This window comes from Oenanthe melanoleuca, chromosome 2 (assembly GCF_029582105.1).
Source record: "Oenanthe melanoleuca isolate GR-GAL-2019-014 chromosome 2, OMel1.0, whole genome shotgun sequence".
In the NCBI taxonomy this organism is placed as follows: domain Eukaryota; kingdom Metazoa; phylum Chordata; class Aves; order Passeriformes; family Muscicapidae; genus Oenanthe; species Oenanthe melanoleuca.
The window spans coordinates 94,999,048-95,018,958 of NC_079335.1; the positions used below are offsets into that span (position 1 = coordinate 94,999,048).

Sequence of the window (19,911 nt, forward strand, 5' to 3'; positions counted from 1 at the left end):
AGACATGCCTAGTATATTGCTGAGAATCTTAAAAAAATTTTTTTTTGCACAAAAAGTATGCTACTAACTGGAAACAGGTTGAGTACGTGACTGTGCATAGGGATTACAGTGCATGAGTGTGGCCTGATAATGGCTGAGACTGGATATACATGGTGCTTCATTCCTTCTTTCTCAGGCCTCTGTTTGTGGTGATGGATGGTGTAACTCAAATAGTTCTTGCATTCTTAGTGAAATAGGCCTTTGGTTGTTTCTTTCATTATTTTTGTTTTCTGCAGACAAAAAATCTATGAAAGTTGTGAAAATGTCCTTCATAACTTTTCTTTAGCCATCTGAATACAGTTACTCTTCGAGAGCAAGCTCAGTCCGAAGTAGTCCTGTGGTGAGCATTCCTGTGCACGATTTGCTGAATGCTTTGGTATTAACACATCAGCAGTTATGAGTATATCCACTTGGGAATGTTTCACTGACCAACACACAGATCTGATTTTTCCATTCCACATGAGAAATTTTCATTTGTCACAGGTGTGGTTTTTAGCAAGATGTAAATTTTTAGCAGTAAGATGGTAAATTGTACGAGGAATTTGTTTTTCTAAATATCTTTTTAATTTTATAATAAACAACTAGTAACTAAAGTATAGTACATTGTTGGGGTTACCACCCTATGTCATAGATGGGCAAGCACATGAAACATACTATAGTACATGTAGAAAAGTCTTTCTTTTTGGGAAGACAATTAATGGAAACTGTTATATCATACAGTAAGTTTGCTCCTTTTTATGGTAACCGGTGTCCAACATGAGAGAAATTTGTTTCTGGATCTATATTGTATTAAAAGTATCATTCTAAAGTTGGCCTTTTGCTCTGCAAAGTGATTTTAAAGAGTTTTACTTTGCATCTGCCACAGAACAATCGTCTAAGTTTCATTGATACAGCTGATCATTTGTCATGCTACACGAAACAAAAAAGTGATCAGTGTTCTAGTATGGGCCAAAGTGAAATGTTCAGTCCTTTTTAAAATTTCTCACGTATTATAGGTACTCACAGTGTTATGGTACTAAACAAATAAAACCACATTTGTCAGAAACTAATGTTTTTAGCTACAAGAGATATCAGAGTGAATTTTTGAGGATGTAGGAAAAAGATAATTTTGCTATTGCTTTATGAAGTTCTAAAACCTAACACGTATTGACATACATATGTAGTCTCTTGCACTTTGAAACCACTATTTGTCTTCTTAGTTTTTCTTAACACTGAGATTAATTTCTTAAAAGTATATACTTTGAGATGTATAGGAATATCTATATATATATGTGTATATATCAGATCTCACTATGTATACGTTATACCAATAATGCCAAGGTACATTCACTCACACTAGTGAATGCTTAAAAGAGTTCAAAGTGTTAGTTTAATGAAATAATCCTGAAGAGCAGGTGAGATAAAAGTCTTATGAATAATTTAACATTCATTTCCTACTGTTTCTGTGGCTTCTATTTTGGTTTTACTCTTGATAATGCGTTTGAAGTCAGCTTAGAACACTGGAAATCAGAAGAGCAAGTAGGAAATGGAAAAGGTAGAAAACATTTGTGAGAAACTGTACTGTACTCCTCCATCTTAAAATGTATCAGTTTTGATGAATCCGTTGGGAAAGATACTAGGAGTACAAAAAGTATAGAAGTATAGAAGGAGGTACAGAAGGAGTATAGAAGGAGGGACAGCAAGGTTTATCAGGTATATGGACTTCCCAACAGCAAGGAGAAGTGGATTTTGAATGAAAGACCAGTATTGTCATAGATTGTAGCCCAAGTTGTTTGTTCTTTTGCTGTAATCATAATAAATAAGAAGAATTGTCTTCAATATCTTTATACTTTGTGAAATGCAAGTGCAATGGGAAAGTTTTACCAAACTTCCATCTATCAAAATTTACTTACCTAGCTACATTTAATGAAACTACTATGAAGAACTATTAACTACTAATGAAGACTACTTTAAATACAGATGAAGCTGGAAAATTTTCAGAGAAATAGAACATAACATAGCAGTGACAACAAACACAAATTCTGTAGTCCAATAATAGCATAGTCTGAGCCAGGTGTTCATCAGTAAACTGTTTCGTTCATGTGAACTGTTGTATACCAGTTACATATGTAGCTTTTAGACATCTCTCTGTCTTTTAATCAGAATGAGGCTACACACACCTCAAGTATAAAGACTTTTTTTTAAAATGGTGAGAATTGGATAAGGGCAATATATTTTCAAACTGTTCATGTAAGCATTTTTTTCTCCTATAATCACTTTCACTGGGAACATTGTATTTAGTTTTAACTTTCTGCCTTTTGAAGTAGAATGTTGTCAATAAGGTTATGATAAACCCACTCTTCCCATTAAATACTGTGGTTTACATGCATAATTCTCAGGTAAGTATTTCACTTGAATACCCATGGTAGATGCAGTTGCTGTAATGCACTTAGACTATTTTGCCTTTTTTAACAAGAAATGTGTAGCGCTAGCATTTTTTCCCCGCCCTTTTAGGTGCCTGTCTGACATACATCTTTGGACAGTAACTTTGCCTTCTAGTATAAGATGTCTTAAAATTGGGAATGAGAAGGAGCCCAGATTATAATTAGCATTGTTTGATTTTTGTTGATTTGAAAAAAAACATTTGTAGAGAAAAATAATTATTTTTATTTATCAATTTATATAATCTGCAAACTTTTAAGTTCTTTTGTAGTTGGTGTTTGACCCTAAATTAGTACTTAAACCCCTTGGTATCTGACTGTTATGATTTTTTGTATTAGTCTAATTGAGCAAAATGAATCAATAATAGATGTTCATTGTTTGTGGTGCAATAATAGAGATTTAAGGTAGGATTTTTTTGGTTTTTAATAAACTTTTGTTCATTCAGTGGTGTCATCTTCAGTTTTCTTTCACCTTCTCCTTATCTTTTGAAGTCCTCTGATTTTTCTGATCAAAGTGAAACTATTGCTGACTATTTTAGTCGTTCCAACCGCAGGGGAAGCGTTGTTTCCGATGCAGATGATGGCCAAGTTTTGAATAGTGTGAGTGTAATGCTTTTATTTCCACTGTAGTGAATACAGCAAAATAATGGATTTTCTTTTCTTACTCTAAAAGAGTAAATACTGTAAAAGCATGCTAAATTACTTAATTGCAAATAGGTTTATTGTGGGGTTGGGGCATGTTTTCACATAAAAATGCACTGAGTGAATTTTTAAAAAGCATGCTGCTTTATTTTGAAGGAGATTTTTCCTGTTGCTAGAAGCATGTGACAAGTGTAACACTTCACATTTGTGTGTGTGTGTGTGTGTGCGAGATAAGCTTAACCATCACTTCAAGACCTGCCACGATCCTATAAACCAAATCATTGAAATACAACAAAGACCCAAACATTTTACTTTTTTTTCTTATGGAAATTAACAATGCTAGGGAGGTTTAATGTACTTTTTGAATATTATTAATTCTTCTAGTGACAAAAATACTTAGAGCTGTGCCCATGTTAGTGTATTTTAGTGTTCCTTCATCCCCTATGAGATTTTGTCAAAATCCATTGCTGAAGCACTCCTTGTTGGCAGTGCACTTGTACGGAATCCTGTGCCAATCAACATACCATGTTACAGGAAAATTATTGTGATGATATTCCTGTGCAGTTCCCTTTAGGCTGAACATGGTTTATACCAAACCTAGCCACGTTCTCTTTCTTCCTGCTGTAAGTTCTAAAAATTCTTGTTACTTGCTGGCAAAACTTTTGTGTTTAATAGCATGGAGAAAAAAGGCAGATTTCTGTTCTTAGGTATATCTTTTGAAATAGCATTTAGAGTTAGCATATGCAGTAGGTAGGCAGAGAGGCTGATAGCACTGTGTGTATTTAGTTTAGCAAAAGGAATGCTGTGTGGTGATCAGCAGTGTGTAAGTGCTTGCTTAGGTGAAAGCCAAAGTCTTCGTTCCCTTGCCAAGCAGTGCAACAAGGGCCAACAGCCTCGTGCTTCAGTTTAGGAGTTGAGGCACTCCAAGAAGCTCCACTAGGATGTTATTGTTGCAGTCTGTCAGGTTACAGCAAGGCTGGAGAGCCTCTGTGTTCAGGAGCTGGTGAGACCACTAGATCAAGCCACAGCTGTCCTGGACTGTTTGCTGTGATTCTGCTTTGCGTGGAAGACTGAGACCTAGAGTATTCTTTCTGTGACTTAGCATTTAGATGATATTTTAATACTGTTGCAGTGCTGTATAAGTTGTAATAATTAATGTCATTTATCATCTGTACATTCTGAAATCATGAGAGACTGATCAGACTAATTATTTATCCAGCTTGAACTTCAGCGCTTTTTTTTCTCATAATAAAAGCTGACTTTCTGAAATTAATGTTCTGCTAAAAGAAGTGTGGAGACTGAGACTGGTAGTTATGCTGCCTTCTCAGTTGCTTGTGTTATCATCATATTTATTATTAGATTCAAAATTTATTTTTTATTTAGGTTACTCTCAAGGTATCCTTCCGATCAATTGGATTCTTCACATCATTCTATCATCATACTGGTGACAAGTATTTGCAATCTGTAATTTCAATACATCATGGGAGGTGGTGAATTTGTCATGAAGAAGCAATGTTGCTTTTATAGAAACCACAATAGGAGGAAAAAGAAAAATAAAGTAGTGTTTGTTTCTTCTGTGATTGCAATAGACTTCCAAAGCTGTTTTCCCTAGCATAAAGAAAAACAGTTGTTCTTTGAGAAGCAATATATGTGAGATACCATATCAAATATGTGTCTAATCACACCTATTTTGTTTCACAGAAATGTAGAAAATGTGGACACCTACAATATAATTTTGCAATAGCAGTTTCCTAAGTAAGAAGGGAGTGTGGTAGTTCTTTTGCTTAGTCTTCAGTACATAAAATATGAATTAAAATTATTTAATAGATTGTTTTTACTTAGTACTCTTGAGTTATAGGCTGTTACCTGAACCAGTTTTATTGTGATGTAATCACAGGTGACACTAAAGAGATTGAAAGTACAGATGTGTTTTCTATTAACTAGGGCATTTGCACTGCTGTCACTGACTGCCTTAAGTGTACCTGCATGAAGCTTTGCATCTGTTATGCCACCAACAATTGTAGTGATTACTCTGTTGAAATTTAAAATAGTAAAACATGTTTTGTTGCTTAGTACTGGTAAGGACATTTTAAAATCTTTAAAGAAAAGTTTCTGGCTTTTTTCTTTACAACCAGTCATTTATTTTGCAATTGAGGTAAAAACAACTTTTTTAGGCTGAATATTCTTTTTTCTGTCTTGTTCTATGCTAACATCTGGAATTTTAAAAATTGTTTAATTTTTAAGTATTTCTCATCTCTTCGAACAAAAGATGCTGATTCGGTAGTCTCTTATTACACAAGGTAATCATGTTCCCTATTCTCTTTCAGCTGGAAGAAAAGAGTGAAAAATCACATTCAGAAATATTTTCAAGGGTAAGAGTTTTAAATTTTAAAATTATTTAAAGTCAGTGTTCATTCACAAATTTGCAAGTGTTGAAATAGTTTAAAATGTATAAATTCTGTGTATTTTTCATCAGGGATAGCTTGCAAAGATATTTTTAGATATACCTTTTTATTGCCCAAAATTAATGCTTAGTGTTTTTTATTTCTTAAGGAAAAAATTTATTCTTCAGTTTACTTTTGACAAGTAATAATTTTCTATACAGTTTATTTTTCACGTGAGAAATACTTACCAGGAAAGGCTAAAATTTAGGAGGCTAAGACTATAAAAATCCATATGGTAGATTCTCATTGTAGGCTTTCTTCTGAATCCTGGTTGGCAGAAATGATAATATTTAGAAATATTGTAAATGTCTACAGTATTTCAGCACTATTAAGCCATCTTATGAATGTCTTCTGGACAGATGACTCAGAATTCTAATGTTCTGATACACTAAGTCATCAATGAGAAACCAAGAAGAAACACAAGTGCAGGGAAGTAATCAATGGAAAATACTGTTTGTAAGCTAATATTAAGAAAAATGAGAAAAAGCTGTTCTGTGAATTTGAAGAAATTTATAAAGAGTATTATCAAGCATACGAGAAATAACCATATAATTCCTGATACAATGTTTTCCTCTTTTTTAAGCCCTCATCTCGCAATTCAGTAAGCACAACTCCTCTGAGTGGCAGCTCATCTAGGAGAGGAAGTGGAGATGCAAGCAGTTTGTTGGATCCTGATGCCTCCCTCAGTGAATTAAGGGTGAATTGCATTTTCAGAAAATTTGGAGCTAATTTAAATAGGAAGATTGTTCTATAATATGGAACTCCTGTAATAATAAGAAAATGCTATGAGGATGTAATTTTCAATCATGAAGTATTTTTTTACTTTCTTGATAGTTTATCTTAGTAATTTTGTGTTTATAATTAGGGTTTAAAAGTTTAGCTTATTAAGATAAGACTTTGTTTATGTTGACATTTCAAACAATTTTTTTTTATTTGAGATGTCTTGGAGTTAGGGTTATAAACAAAACCTTAATTTCCACAAGTTGTTGTGAATTAATTATAATTTATGACGGGCTTTGTGATATGACAGAAGTATATGTAAACCTTTTAATGCTTTTTCAACTTTAAATTATTTCCCCATACTTCTTATGCAATGGTTCATTCCTATGTCCTGCAGGATATCTATGATCTTAAGGACCAGATACATGATGTAGAAGGGAGATACATGCAGGGACTTAAAGAATTAAAGGTATCAGGGCTACTCCCAAGCATGCATTCTGAATGGGTGTTTTTGCATAATGGAGTTATCACCGGTTTCACTAACGTATAGTGGCTTCGCTAACAAATTTTTAAATTTCTTTAAAGCATGTATCTAACTTTTAATGCATGAAGAGCATCAACTTAAAATGTACATAAGATTGCATGTTTATTATATGACTACCATTAGAAGAGTATTAAATTTTGATGTTTTTATATATATATATAGATGTTTTCTGATAAGATCATGAGGTATTCAGTTTATATTTTTAGAGGCTTGTTAGCAAATGAATGGATATACAAAATAATTGTGAGGTATCAAATAGGGAACAAAGAAATGGGAGATAATTATGACAACTTAAGAATTAGTCTTCCAAGTTTCAGCAAATAGTTCATATTATAAAGCAAAACCAAAATAATACTTTTGAAATATGTACTGCAATTAATTTGGGCAGGCTTATTGCTTGCATGAGAAAATTAGTTTTGCTCTAATTCTTTGCCATTAAAAAAATATTACTTATGCTGGTTTATATTCCCATTATTTTCTCTAAATCACAGGTTGGCTTTTTCAGCATTAGGCCAATGGGTGCTAAGGAAACTTTCCTGTCTGGCAATCCAGCATCCATTGTGGTAGTTACATTCCCACCACCCCAGACTTGCACTGGGGAGCAAAACCCCCCAGTGAGTCACCAAGTGAGTCAATGGACGCTGCACACTCCATTCTCACACTGTCAGTCAAGGTTTCATTGCAGGCTCGGCCACAGGTTTCCCATAACAGTCTCAGAGATCTGGTATCTCTAAGTAGTTTAATCATGGCAGAGTTACACAAAACTAGCTTGAGATCAAGCTGGGTGCTGCCAAGGAGGGATCCTGAACCAAGCAATCCGTTGTATCCACAGTCCCTGCACACTGGGGGTCTGGAGTCTTCTGCTGAGCCATTGGCTCTGGTCCTATCTCTGAGTGGCCCTTACCTGGCTGCTGCCACAGGTGCCCCTGCCCCTTGTTGTGCAAAGGGTCAGTGCCAGATCAGTGCTCTTGCTGGAATCTCCAGCCATTTCTCCCTATTGAGGATACAATCTGCAGTTTGCACTGCAGCACACTGAACTAACGACCTGCACTAGGTGCAGTCTTCCACAGGAGATTTGTCTGCATTTTGACTTGTTTAAACTAGTATGTATGCCTTTCTTTTATACATTTTCACACAATTAACAGTGCAGTAAATTTAAAATAATAATACTTTTCATTGTTTTATATTGAAGGGAAACAGATTACAACAAATTATGGGGCTTACAAATCTTTTCCAGGGTATTTGTTCTGTTTACTTTTCCGCTGTCAGATTATGAACAGTTTCATGTAAAAGTAAAGAGAACTTTTCATATGTTTTTATCAATATAGAGACTGAACTAGATGAATGCTTCTTGTGTTAGAGCATGTAAGAGTGATGTGTTTATCAACTTCCTTGAATTTCTTCAATTTAACATTATATTAGATGATATAGTAATGGGAAAATATGTAATATGAGCTGTTTAGTGTAGCAAAAATTATTTCCTCTTTGAAGGATAACTTTATAGTTATATTGCTATATGAATATTAACAGGACTTCAAAGAGTAGTAGATGACAAGATCATTAGACACAGACATGAGAGTGGGTGAGTTGAGTGTAGTGTAGATTGAGTGTAATGTGAGACTGCTTCATATTGTCAGATTGTATCTAGCTCTTACATCTCTATGTGTTTGCCAGCATCTCATGATTACTATTCTGACTCATGGCTAATGGATGTTATTTATTGTAATCCATTACAGTTACCAAAGAGCACGTTGTGCAATAGTAAGATTTTAATCTATGCTCAGCTTTCAGAATTGAACTGCATTTTATGTTACTGCTAATACTGAATAATATGTTCCTTAGTTCACATTCCATAGAGATTCTTTTGGGAATCTTTTTTTTTTTAATTAGAAAGATACTGCCTCTTTCTCAACTTGTACTTGATCAATTTTGTCTTGTGTATGTTATAGAAGAGTTAACAGGATACTTGCATTTATACTACATTTAAATGTTGGGATTTTTGTTTGGTTCATTGATTGGTTGGGTTTTTCCCAGTGGTGGACTAATGGGGATTTGTAGTCACACTACCTTCTGAACTCCCTGGTTGCCCTTACGCTGCTAAAAGTGTGGGTTTTACCTGGCTACAAATATATTGGATGTCAGCAGAATAAACTCTAATGTGACTAGATCTGGTTTCATTAGGTCTTCAAATCTTTTCCTGTCTCATTTTGATTAAGTTTTGTTGCTTTTCTTATACATTTCTTTGCATCAACGGGAAAGGAATCCTGTGTCTTTCCTCAAAATTTTTTTAATGCTATTAGCAGTGCACTCTCTTGATGTCTGTTGGCTTGAATCATCTTGTTCTAGCCAAGCAAGCTAATTTTTATAGCACTTTGACTTTACTGATAAAGTTGTGGGTGGTATTTCTTCATAGCGTTAGGTTATATGCAGAGCCTCATGTATTTTCATTCCATTCCATTCCTACTGCTTCATCCTTAAAAATCCTACAGCCTCCTTCAAGTGTTTCAGAAATTATTTCAAATCAAACTGGAAGACTTTGTGAAACTGTATGGAATTATTGAAGTATGGGGAGCACGTGTAATACGTGAAGAGAAGACAGTTGCAAAGAAGTCTTTGCAATGTTTAACTCAATAGGGACTTAGACATAACTTAGCTTCTCTCTCAGAAGCAATTTTCACTCTTTAGTATCAAAATCAATCTATCCCTCTTCTGTAGCTGTAGATTCACCCTCCCTTGTCATTATTTTTTTTCCATTAATGACATTCTAATACAGGGTTTTAAGCCCCAGTCAGTCTTGTCTTTTAAGGCTGGAGTCCTGGAACACCTGGCATACAGTAAGAGGCTGAGACAATGGACTTTAAGTCTTGGAGTAGTGGTTGGCAATATTGTTGCTGTTTTCAGTGTGTCTGATAGGAGGCTGTGGAGAATAGAGGGCAGACTTCTTTGCAAGAGAAACATACAACCAAAGTATAGACAAAAGTTGAGTTGTAAGAGCAGAAATTCCAATTAGAAATCAAGAAAAAGGAGTTTTCACAAGGAAAGCAAACACTAGTGCAGGTCATTCAGCAAGTTTGACCATCTGTAGTCTAGATATCTGGAGATACTTAAAATGGAGATGAGCTGAGTGCAGCCTGATCTTAGTTGTTCCTCTTTAATTAGGAGATTGGACCAGATGGCATTCAGAGATCTCTGCTGAACTAAATTACTACATGACCCCAGTCACCACATTCAGAGAAATAATCCAATTGGACTTTTTCCCTAGTTGCATTTTTTTTGGGTTAAATTTCATACCTCCCTGTGAAATTACTGTAGCATTCATTATAATCCTAATATTTTTCTTTTTTTTTTACACTCAATTGGATTATTCTTTCAAAGTCTTAGGTTTGCTGTCTCTAGGATTTTGTTTTGCCAATCTTTACAAGATTTGTCATATTTACAGCATCACAAAAAGAAATGTTTTCTCTGGTTTTAATCTTCAGAATTACTTGCATGCACTTACATTTTTTTCTTTTTTCTTATTCTGAGTCATCTTTGCTCTTTGCTACTACTTCCTAGATGATAATGATGATAATATTTTTGCAACTTATACTGTTTTGTCTCTTCTGATCTGTAATTATTTTTTCTGGGGTTTCAAAAAACTGTATTTCTCTAGCAGAAAATTCCAGAATTCAGTGAGTGGAATAGAAATGTATATATATGTGATTATGATAAAATTATAAAAGGTAAAATACATACTCTAAGGACAGCTTTCCCAGACTGGAGATTTACCACATGGAATAGTGTTTGGGGATAAAGATTTTTTTTTTTTACTTTCTTATAGCAGAATATTGAACTGTGACTTGGTATTTCTAAAGAGAAGACATGACTAATAATTCCAAAACAAAAATGATCGCATAATTTTACTGTTTAATAGATAGCAGTCTTCAGTATTTTCTTAGAAAACTTAGATTGTTGCCACCTTCTTTCTTAATACATTAGTTTTAGTGTTTTCTGTTTTCTGGAAACTCAAGCTTCATGCCCTTCCTGTGCTAGTGCTTCTACTGTCATAATACAAATAATTAAAAATGGAGATAATACTACTTATGCCTTCAAGGAACAGATTACATGAAGTACAAGGAGATTTGTAGTAGGGCATGGATCTACTTTGTCCAGGGATTGGTGTAGTAGTTCTTTTTCCATTCTAAAATTAAGACTCTGAAAATAATTTTTTATTATTTTGAATCATAAAATGTTAAAGGATTGGAATGGACTTAAAGATCATGTAGTCCCAACCCCTGTATAATGCATGTTGAAATAATGGCATGCTTGAAAGTGCCTGGAGCGATAGTTGTTCTAAGTATTTAAATGGTTGACATTTGTTACAGCTCAGAAAAAAATCCCAAATATAACTAAATCCAGGATAAAATGGTAGATGGGGGAGATCTGTGTAAGAGGTTATATAGTAAGGCATACATCTTTAGGTAGAGAGTCAAGTGTGTGAATCTTTACATGCTTTAAAAAAAAAATAAATTAGTAAATGAACTAAAGACAAAATATGTTTAAATAATGAATCCTTATTACTGGAATAATGTGGCTATCTTAAAATTTTTAATCTAAAGTCATAGGACACTACTTAAATAATGAGTATTAAGGTAAAGCTACTCTTGGAGTTATTTTTGTGATCTCTTTTACTGATTTAATTGTCCACATTCTCTCTGTTAGATTTGTTGCCTCAGTCTGAACTGTGTTCTCATGCATGCCTTGAGAATAGTGATATTACTACTTGATTCATGGTATTCACTAGAATATGAAACTGTGATGTTACTACTGTGTCCCTGTCAGTTGCTGTGAATGTGGCAGAGTAGAAAATTCAAGTGGAACATTATCTTATATTTTTCATGCTTTTGTAATGATAACTTCTCATTGTTGTGTATGACCTAAGTTGAATAATGGAACTAAACTGTTATTTGTATCTCTAATGAATATATTTCAGAAACAAAAATGATTGCATAATTTTAATGTCTAACATCTCATAACTTCACATTATGGTGGTATTTTAACATAACAATTAATCAAAAAGTTTGACTCATGCAAACTTTTCTGCTCTCTGTAGGATTCACTAGCTGAAGTTGAAGAGAAGTACAAGAAAGCTATGGTTTCCAATGCTCAACTAGACAATGAGAAAAACAACTTGATTTACCAAGTGGATACTTTAAAGGACGTTATTGAGGAGAAAGAAGAACAGATAGCAGAGTTCTATAGGGAGAATGAAGAGAAGTCAAAGGTATTTTTTTTCCTAATTATAAAGTACAGAAATCTGGACTACTTAGTAAGAACAGTTGAAAACATTCTGAGTAGCTTTATTTGTTAGTATTGAGCTTAAGTCTTTATGGCATATTTTCTCTCTACAGTTTTATTTAATAAAATTTTCTGTGTAGTAAGTGTCTGGATAACTTATTTTGACCACTTCAGTGATTCAGTGGGTTTTTTTAACTGCTTGGTAGGTATAATTTCTGAAATCCTTGAAGTTGTGATAATTTCTTACATAACTCAAAATAAATAATTGATTTATTTAATACAGGAATTGGAAAGACAGAAACACACCTGCAGTGTTCTGCAGCATAAATTGGATGAACTTAAAGAGGGCCTTCGACAGAGAGATGAATTGATAGAGGTATGCTCATATGATTGTCTGATAGAACCTATGCAAATAGATATGGTGTAAGATTTGAACGGGATACATAAAGCAGGATTAAATACTATCTTGCATTTTTAAGAAATAATTTATCTTGATTCAGTGGGTAGAATTTAAGCTTCTGATCCTCCTAAATTTATGAAGCTGAGAATGTCCCTGTAAGGTTTTCAAATGTATTACATCTTCCAAAACCTTTAATTCCTGTGAGAATTGTGGTTTTATCATGAATGTTCCCTGTGTCTTTTCTTTGCTGTGAGGGCGGAACTAATATTTGTGTGGCCAAAATAATTTTCCATAGCTAAAAGTTGTGATGCATGGATAATACTGAATGTTATTCTTTGCCTTTCCCAAAAGTTTCCATTTCACTTATTTCAGATTTTTGTGAGTTATCACAATTGAAGTTTGCCATACTGAATATTTGTTTGCATATCAGTCAAGCATAGTACACAGAAACACTAGTCAGCATGTTATTGGGTCACAACCATATTGCTGTGTGTGCAGTGTGTTCTTTTCCCCTCTCACTGTTCTTTTTCCACTTTTCCCTTTTGTTTCTGGAAACAAACCCACCCACCCTGAAATCCCAGAGCTATTATCAGTCTTCAAAATGGTCCACAAAGAAATATATATATGTATATATATGTATATTGTCAACAGTATGTAGGTATCCATTTCCCAATACTTTTAGTTGGGAATTGCAGTTCAATTATTACATAATTTTCCCCACTGTCTCTTCATTGCAGTAAAAATTGACTATCTTTAAGTCTATAGACCAAAGTCTCCACTGCCATTTTTAAAAGCTGTGTAATAGTTCATTGATCCTTTATTTCTTCACTATATTCTTGTATTCTACACTATGTTCTCTAGGGGGTAGTATTGTAACTCCAAATAGTTTCTGAAAAGTTCCAGTTCTGTTGTGGAAGTATTATGCTTCGTGAACTGGAGATGATATGACTGACTAGCAGAAGAAAAGGATTAAGATTATCCTAAGTATCAGCATTTTGAGTTAGATAAATGCCGACAAGCAAGAAACTCTAAAAAATTGTTGTGGCTCTGTTGCTTGCTCTAAGTTATCTTTGACTTCACTGAGAATTAAAGAACAACTTTACATGTTCTTGTTTGGAGTTTTGGTAGGGTTTATGTGTATGAACCAAGAATATACAGTAGATTTGTCTGGTGTGTTTGCTTTGGTAGAATGTAGCATGTGTCAAATAGTCACAAATACGTCCAGTCCCTTTGAGTATTTGTCTTGTGTTTACCACTTATTTGTGTCTTTCCCCCATCTATTAACACTAACAGAAAATCTAGCTGTAAGCCATGTAGCTTTTTTGCAGAAAGACATTGTCTTATGTTCCCAAATGTAAAATGAAGTTCCCCCCCTTAAGAGGGAAAAAAATTGTCTCTAGCCCTTAAAATTCTTATGTCATCTTCATAGTTAAGCATTTATTTATGTTTGCAGGGTGAGCAGCAAAGTGCAGTGATAGCTAAAAAAGTAGGACTGCTCTTGATACGTAGTCATATAGTATCGGAAAGCAGTCAGCAGTTGTCTTTTGCTTCCTGGATGTTTCATTCAAATTCTCTTCTTTATAGTTTCAAGAAGATTATTTTATTTTGTAAAAAAATTAATAAAACTAATTGTTAACATTAATATTCACTTCCAGAGGAGACTTAAAGATATCTGGAAAGTACAGCAGGGTAATTTGTTCTCTCCACAGACTGCGGTGAGGATAGTCACTAAAGAAAAGTAACTCTAGCTGCAATAAGTTTTCCCAACAGCATTGATCAAATAGAATTAAATATCATTCTCTTGCATGAATTAATGAAAAATATATTACATTAAACTGAACACTGTTTCTGTAACTTCACACTCATAAACTCTTTGGTTGACTTTTATTACTTTGTTTCCTTTATCTTTTTTAATGTTTGGGAATTTTTTTTTTCCATTTCCTTACTTCTCTTTCCTCTTTTATTCTTCCCTCATCCTATTTACCACAGGCGAATCAACGTATGCAGGAGAATATAGACTCCATAACCAAAGAAGTGTTTGATCTCCAGGAGACAATTAATTGGAAAGATAAAAAAATAGGGGTATGAATCAAATATGGGAGGAAAGGTATTCTTTTAATTTAGAAGTAGATGGATGCCCTCTGCACCCCAAAGAATGCTGTGTACTCCAGAGAAATTAAGGCCACCCTCAACTTAAATGAATAAAATGTTTTGCATTCTTTCTCTTCTTCAGAAAATGAGCCACACTTTGTCTTTACTTGCATAATGATAAGTAGTACTAATTAAATCTGTAACATGAACTTCTACACATAGTTTTCCAATTTTTTGCAAAAGTTTTGATGGCATGCCTAGTGGTAAAAAAATGATCTTGAATTGACTTTGCAACCAACTTGTGCATTCCAGTATTACACTTCTGATCCTTGCAGGATTGGCTAGCTTGGATGCAGCACTGAACCAAGCTGGTTTTGTGATATTACATATGAAATACTTAGGGTATTGAGAGTCATAATTGAAACAATGGTAGGAAACAATTGTAGGTGACCGTTTGAGGAGCATCCATAAGGTTCCTGTATAGGAAGGAAGAACTGTGCTGATACTGTGAAGCTGATGTAGGGCAGGCAGGGTTTGTCAGCTTTGCTTCTGGGTAGCACAGAAGTCATAGAACTGAGTCAGCTTGACCGTCAGTGATCACTAAGCTCTGAACTTGTGGCTGTTCTGGGACACAAATAGATTACCTGGTGATAATAGGGAGTTAATTGGAAAGTCTTTATAAAGGAATTGTCTACCTCTTAACAGCTCAGGGGTCATTTCTCTCCAGCTGAATTTTACCTCATATTTCAATATATGCAGATATCTTTGAAAATTATTTTATTTGCTGGAGTTCAAGTCACCTTTGAAAAGTTGCCTTTTAACTGATGGTGCCCAGTTCACAAGCTATGCTGTCTTACATTTTTTTTCCATGCTTCAGTCTTTCTCTTCCCTCATAAAAAAATTTCAGCATTCTAAAATTTTCTGAATATTCTTCTGAAAGCTTTATGTCTTTAATTTACTGTATTATTTCCATACTTATTTATCACATTTGTATATCAGACTGTCTCAATTTGTGCAATATTTTGTGCTCTTTCAAATACGTTGCCAGAGCAAGCATATCCCATATTCAAATACAGCCAGAATGACAAGAAAGATGGATATGTTTTCTTTTAGCCAAAATTGCCCTGCCAGTTTGTGTTCTTGTAAACACCATAACTGGTTATTTTTCTAGTTAGTTTTTTTTAACTCTCAGAATTGAACTCTCTTAGATAAGAAAAGGTAAAAATTCTGCTATTTTCTTTCCTATATCTATATTGATATACTTTTCTTAGTTCACAGCTCTTGAGCCTTTCTCCCTCCTACTGAGCAGCTTTGCTGATTTTTACTACGGTCCAGCTTCAGAAGTCTCTGCGAAGCTTCTCAATGTAGTTTATAACTAAAATTGTAACCTATTTTTACAATGTATACAAGACTTTTTAGCTGTTTCAGGAAAAGAGAGGGAGGGAAACAGAACAAAAATAGCACAAGTTTGTTTTGCACCTGCCTTCTTATATTGCACTGTTTCTACAGTGCTTGAAATTTGTGGTTATATTTGATCTTAAATTAGATCAGTTTGAGGACACTGAGTTACAGTTTTGAGTTATATTCCTGAGATACACAGTTATTCTACGGTTTAGTTGTTTCAAATTTTCAACTAGTAATGGCAACTCTGAGTTTGGTATAAATGTCATGAAGGCTTTTGGAATATTTATTAAACAGGACTCCAAATGTCTCTGCATTCTGGCATATAATTAGATTTTGCTCATATCAGTGTGGTAAAACCTGTCTGCCAAACTTTGTTGTCTTGATTTCTGTTTCCTGCCCCAATAGAAGAATTGCAGAGGTAGATTTTGTGCAAAATCCATGTCATATTAAATTCTGAGCATACAAATAGCAGGATTTTTACTGGTTTTAAATAATGATTACTTAGACCTACGTAGGTAGAAATACATAGTTGTATCAGTTTCACTTCCTTCTCAATCGAATTTTCTAATTTCCAACACTTGTGTTATTAAGGGGTGAGGATAGAAAATATGTTTGGGGAAGGTCAGCATTGTCACAGGACACTGTAAGTACACACAATCTGTCTGTGATTCTGGGCTGCTGTGTCCATTCTCTCAAGTGGTGAGCTTAGTTCCCCTTCCATCTCTGCCACTTTTCTTCAGAAATTAAAAAGATGTATGTGTCTTTTAAGTAGAGCACAAAATTATGTAATGATTAAAGTTCTTCATGCTATTTATAATGTAGTTAGAGATCTAGTGTGTGCTAGGAAATAAAAGGACATCTTACCAATTTTAAAATTAAGACATCAGCTAATGTTTTCACACTTTGAATTGCCTTTATTTTAAATATTACATTTACATACTAGCGAATCAAGTGCAACAGCACTTGTCAAAATTTTCTGTTGAAACTGAGTAATGCTTTAAAATATTTCTCTAGTATACGGATTCTATACTGCACTCATGTGGGGCAAGTACAGTACAAATGTATACACCTTAATTTCTTTCTTGGTATCAGTCCATTCCTACACATTCATACATAGCATAAGGTTTAGTTGGAATATTTTTCTTGGCAAAAATGTGTGTATACTTTTGTAATTGTTGTATGGTGAGGATTACTTTTAATGCATACAGTATTGAATGCTGCCCAGTCAAGTAAAGGTGTCTGACTCACTGCAAGGTAATCTCTCCAGCACAGGTAGACAAACCTATCTACACCTATATTGCATTTCTAGCTGCCATAGTTTTTTGTGCTAAAATACTGCTACTAGTGTTTGCTACCTTTTTTTTTTCCTCTCAAACTGATTGCTTTGGGTTTAGTAAATGGCATTTTAATCCTTAAACAACTAGTAAATAAACTAGTATTCGTGAGTGGATAATTTCAAGGTCTTTTATGATGTATGATTTCTACTTCTGTACCTTATAAAAGGCAGAGAAATAAGTTCAATAGATGTAATGTTTTAGGATCTTTGCCACTTGTGTTTCAGCAAGTTTGGTTTCTTGCTGCAGAGTGCCTGTATAAAGAAGAATCACTCTTTTGGTACTCACTTTAGTTTATCAAAATTTACCAAAAAATAGAATTCACTGAGTAAAAATCTGTCAAAAAATCTAAGACTTGTCTAAGACTTGAAAAAGAAATCATAATAAATGCAGTATGAAGTTAGATATGCAGTTTGTAGAAGGCAGTTTTCAGAGATTTAGGTTACTACCTATTTAAAAAGCACTTTTAATTTCTTTACTTGTATTGAGATCTTTGTATTTACTTGTAGAAAATCTTTCTGCTGTCTGTCATATGCTTTTTCTCTGTGCCATTCTTTTTCTTGCTATCTGCCTGAGCCCAGGCCCTAGAAAGACAGAAAGATTACTTTGACTGCATTAAGAATGAGCGAGATGAGCTCAGAGAGGAGTTGGCTGACCTGAAGGAAACAATGAAGAGAGGACAGGTATGTTGGTAGTAGTAACTTTACAGTAAGAGAAATCCAGGAATGGGGCATGAAATGAAGGTCAGTAAAATAGAGGAAGAATCGTTGCTGTTCTTATGCAGTCTGAAAACCTGACCTTAGGGTAGGATAAATGGTTCATATCATTGTAACTGTTTCAATGAACTTGAAAAGCTCTTTAAAAACTTACCTGTTGATTTGTATTTTAGCACTTCTATTGTATGACTAATTTATTCTTTGTTTTGCATTTTCAGAAACATGGATTAGTTATAATTCCGGATGGCACACCAAATGGTGATGTAAACCATGAATCAGTGGTTGGTACAATAACAGTCGTATCACAAGAAGCTGCTCAGGTCTTGGAATCTGCAGGAGAAGGACCACTAGGTAAAAATATCCTAGCATACTTTATCGAGTTTTTGAGGGCTTTGTTTCTTTCTTCTCATTCACACTGGGTGTGACTTACAGTTGCAGATCAAACACCTGTGATGCTTCTGGAATATATACTTTCACAGCTTCCAGGATTGATTTTAATTTTTTGTTTGCTCTGAGTAAAAAAGAGAAATATATCTTTTGAGTAAGAAAAAAATATGTGCTTAGATGTTTGAAGTTGATTAGTTCTCTTGGTCCAGTTCCTGTATTAATACTGACAGAAAACATCTTGCTTAAAAATTTTCCATTGTGTTTCATGAAAATAATTATTTAGAATTATACGTAATCAATGAAAGAACATCAAGTGCAGTCTTCCATCGCATTCATTAGAAAAAGAAGTTTTAAAGACATTAAAAAAATTACAGGGGCAACAGAGACACTAATTGGGGGTTTCAGGGTTAAGTTAATTTAACTTGCTTTTATCCTTAGGTTGAGCAAGTTATTGTATGCAATGTCAATCCACAGTAAGACTCTATTAAATTGTAGAAAAAAAAATTCTCTATATAATTGATTTGTACTTGTACATAATATATAATAGTTACATATTTTTGTATTGACAGAAATTAGACTTGTTATATATTTCTGCTATGGCTCCCTCACGGGAAATACAAATGCCATTATTCTTAATTTCTGTCAAAGTTACAATTTCTAAGGGAGCTGCTCTAGTATTAGCACAGTGTTGTTTGATGGACTGTTTTGTAGCCACTAATGCTCTTCTGACTAAGTAGAGATACTGCTGTGTTCCTGTGGGTCCTTGTCATTTGGGAACACTTTTTGCAAACTTTCTAAACATATGGGGAAGCTTAGTGGCTTCCCTGAAGAGACAACAACTTTCAAATAAGACAGGGAAAAGAATACACAATCAGAAGAAAGTTTTATTGGAAATGGCTGTTTTAGATGTTGGGACAAAAAATCGTCAGTTGTTAATTTGCTATAAAGATTTACTAAACTCTGAGGTCTTGCTTTTAGAATTGTTATACTAATAAACAGTGTGATTTAAGTATTTTTTCTGTTTTTTCTGCTATTAACTGAAGGTTGTTGTGTTATTAGTGAGATATCAAAGTTTTGTGGTCCCAGTGCTATTAGCTTTAATGAGCCTTTCATTTAGAATGGAACAAAAAGTTATGAAAAATGTATTCTTACAGATTTTTCTGATTTTTAATTGGATTCTTTGTTTTTAGATATCAGGCTACGAAAACTGGCTGGAGAAAAGGAAGAATTACTGTCCCAGGTAAAATAAGTTATTAATTTCAGAAGTAGATCTTTGTGTATCATTTTGCAGACTATTTATATATAAGTAATAAACAAATGTTAAGCACAAAGGTGCTTAATCAAATACTTAAGCACTATAGCAAAATAAAATACTCAAATATTTACCTCACTGACTGTCAGGAATTAGCAGTTCCTTTTGCTAGTGTCCTTATCCATGAGACTTTGATCTTGATTGGTAAAGAAATGTCATTTCACTTAGATTTCACTAACTG

General features: G+C 34.0%; 1 protein-coding gene across 8 annotated transcripts in view; it reads left to right on the top strand.

Moving 5' to 3' along the window:
- The window catches only part of LRRFIP2 (LRR binding FLII interacting protein 2), a 52,906-nt gene that overhangs the window by 27,983 nt on the left and 5,012 nt on the right, over positions 1 to 19,911 (top strand). For 2 of the 8 annotated variants that reach the window (XM_056485710.1, XM_056485709.1), the window contains 7 exons: positions 5,429 to 5,473; positions 6,129 to 6,242; positions 11,902 to 12,072; positions 12,370 to 12,462; positions 14,476 to 14,568; positions 18,250 to 18,382; positions 19,609 to 19,658. In XM_056485710.1, the coding sequence (XP_056341685.1) occupies positions 5,429 to 5,473; positions 6,129 to 6,242; positions 11,902 to 12,072; positions 12,370 to 12,462; positions 14,476 to 14,568; positions 18,250 to 18,382; positions 19,609 to 19,658 (699 nt within the window). Of the gene's footprint in view, positions 1 to 2,951; positions 3,060 to 5,428; positions 5,474 to 6,128; positions 6,243 to 6,662; positions 6,735 to 11,901; positions 12,073 to 12,369; positions 12,463 to 14,475; positions 14,569 to 17,896; positions 17,999 to 18,249; positions 18,383 to 19,608; positions 19,659 to 19,911 lie in introns of all 8 variants that reach the window. The other 6 variants (XM_056485713.1, XM_056485712.1, XM_056485707.1 and 3 more) reach the window with 5 other exon arrangements.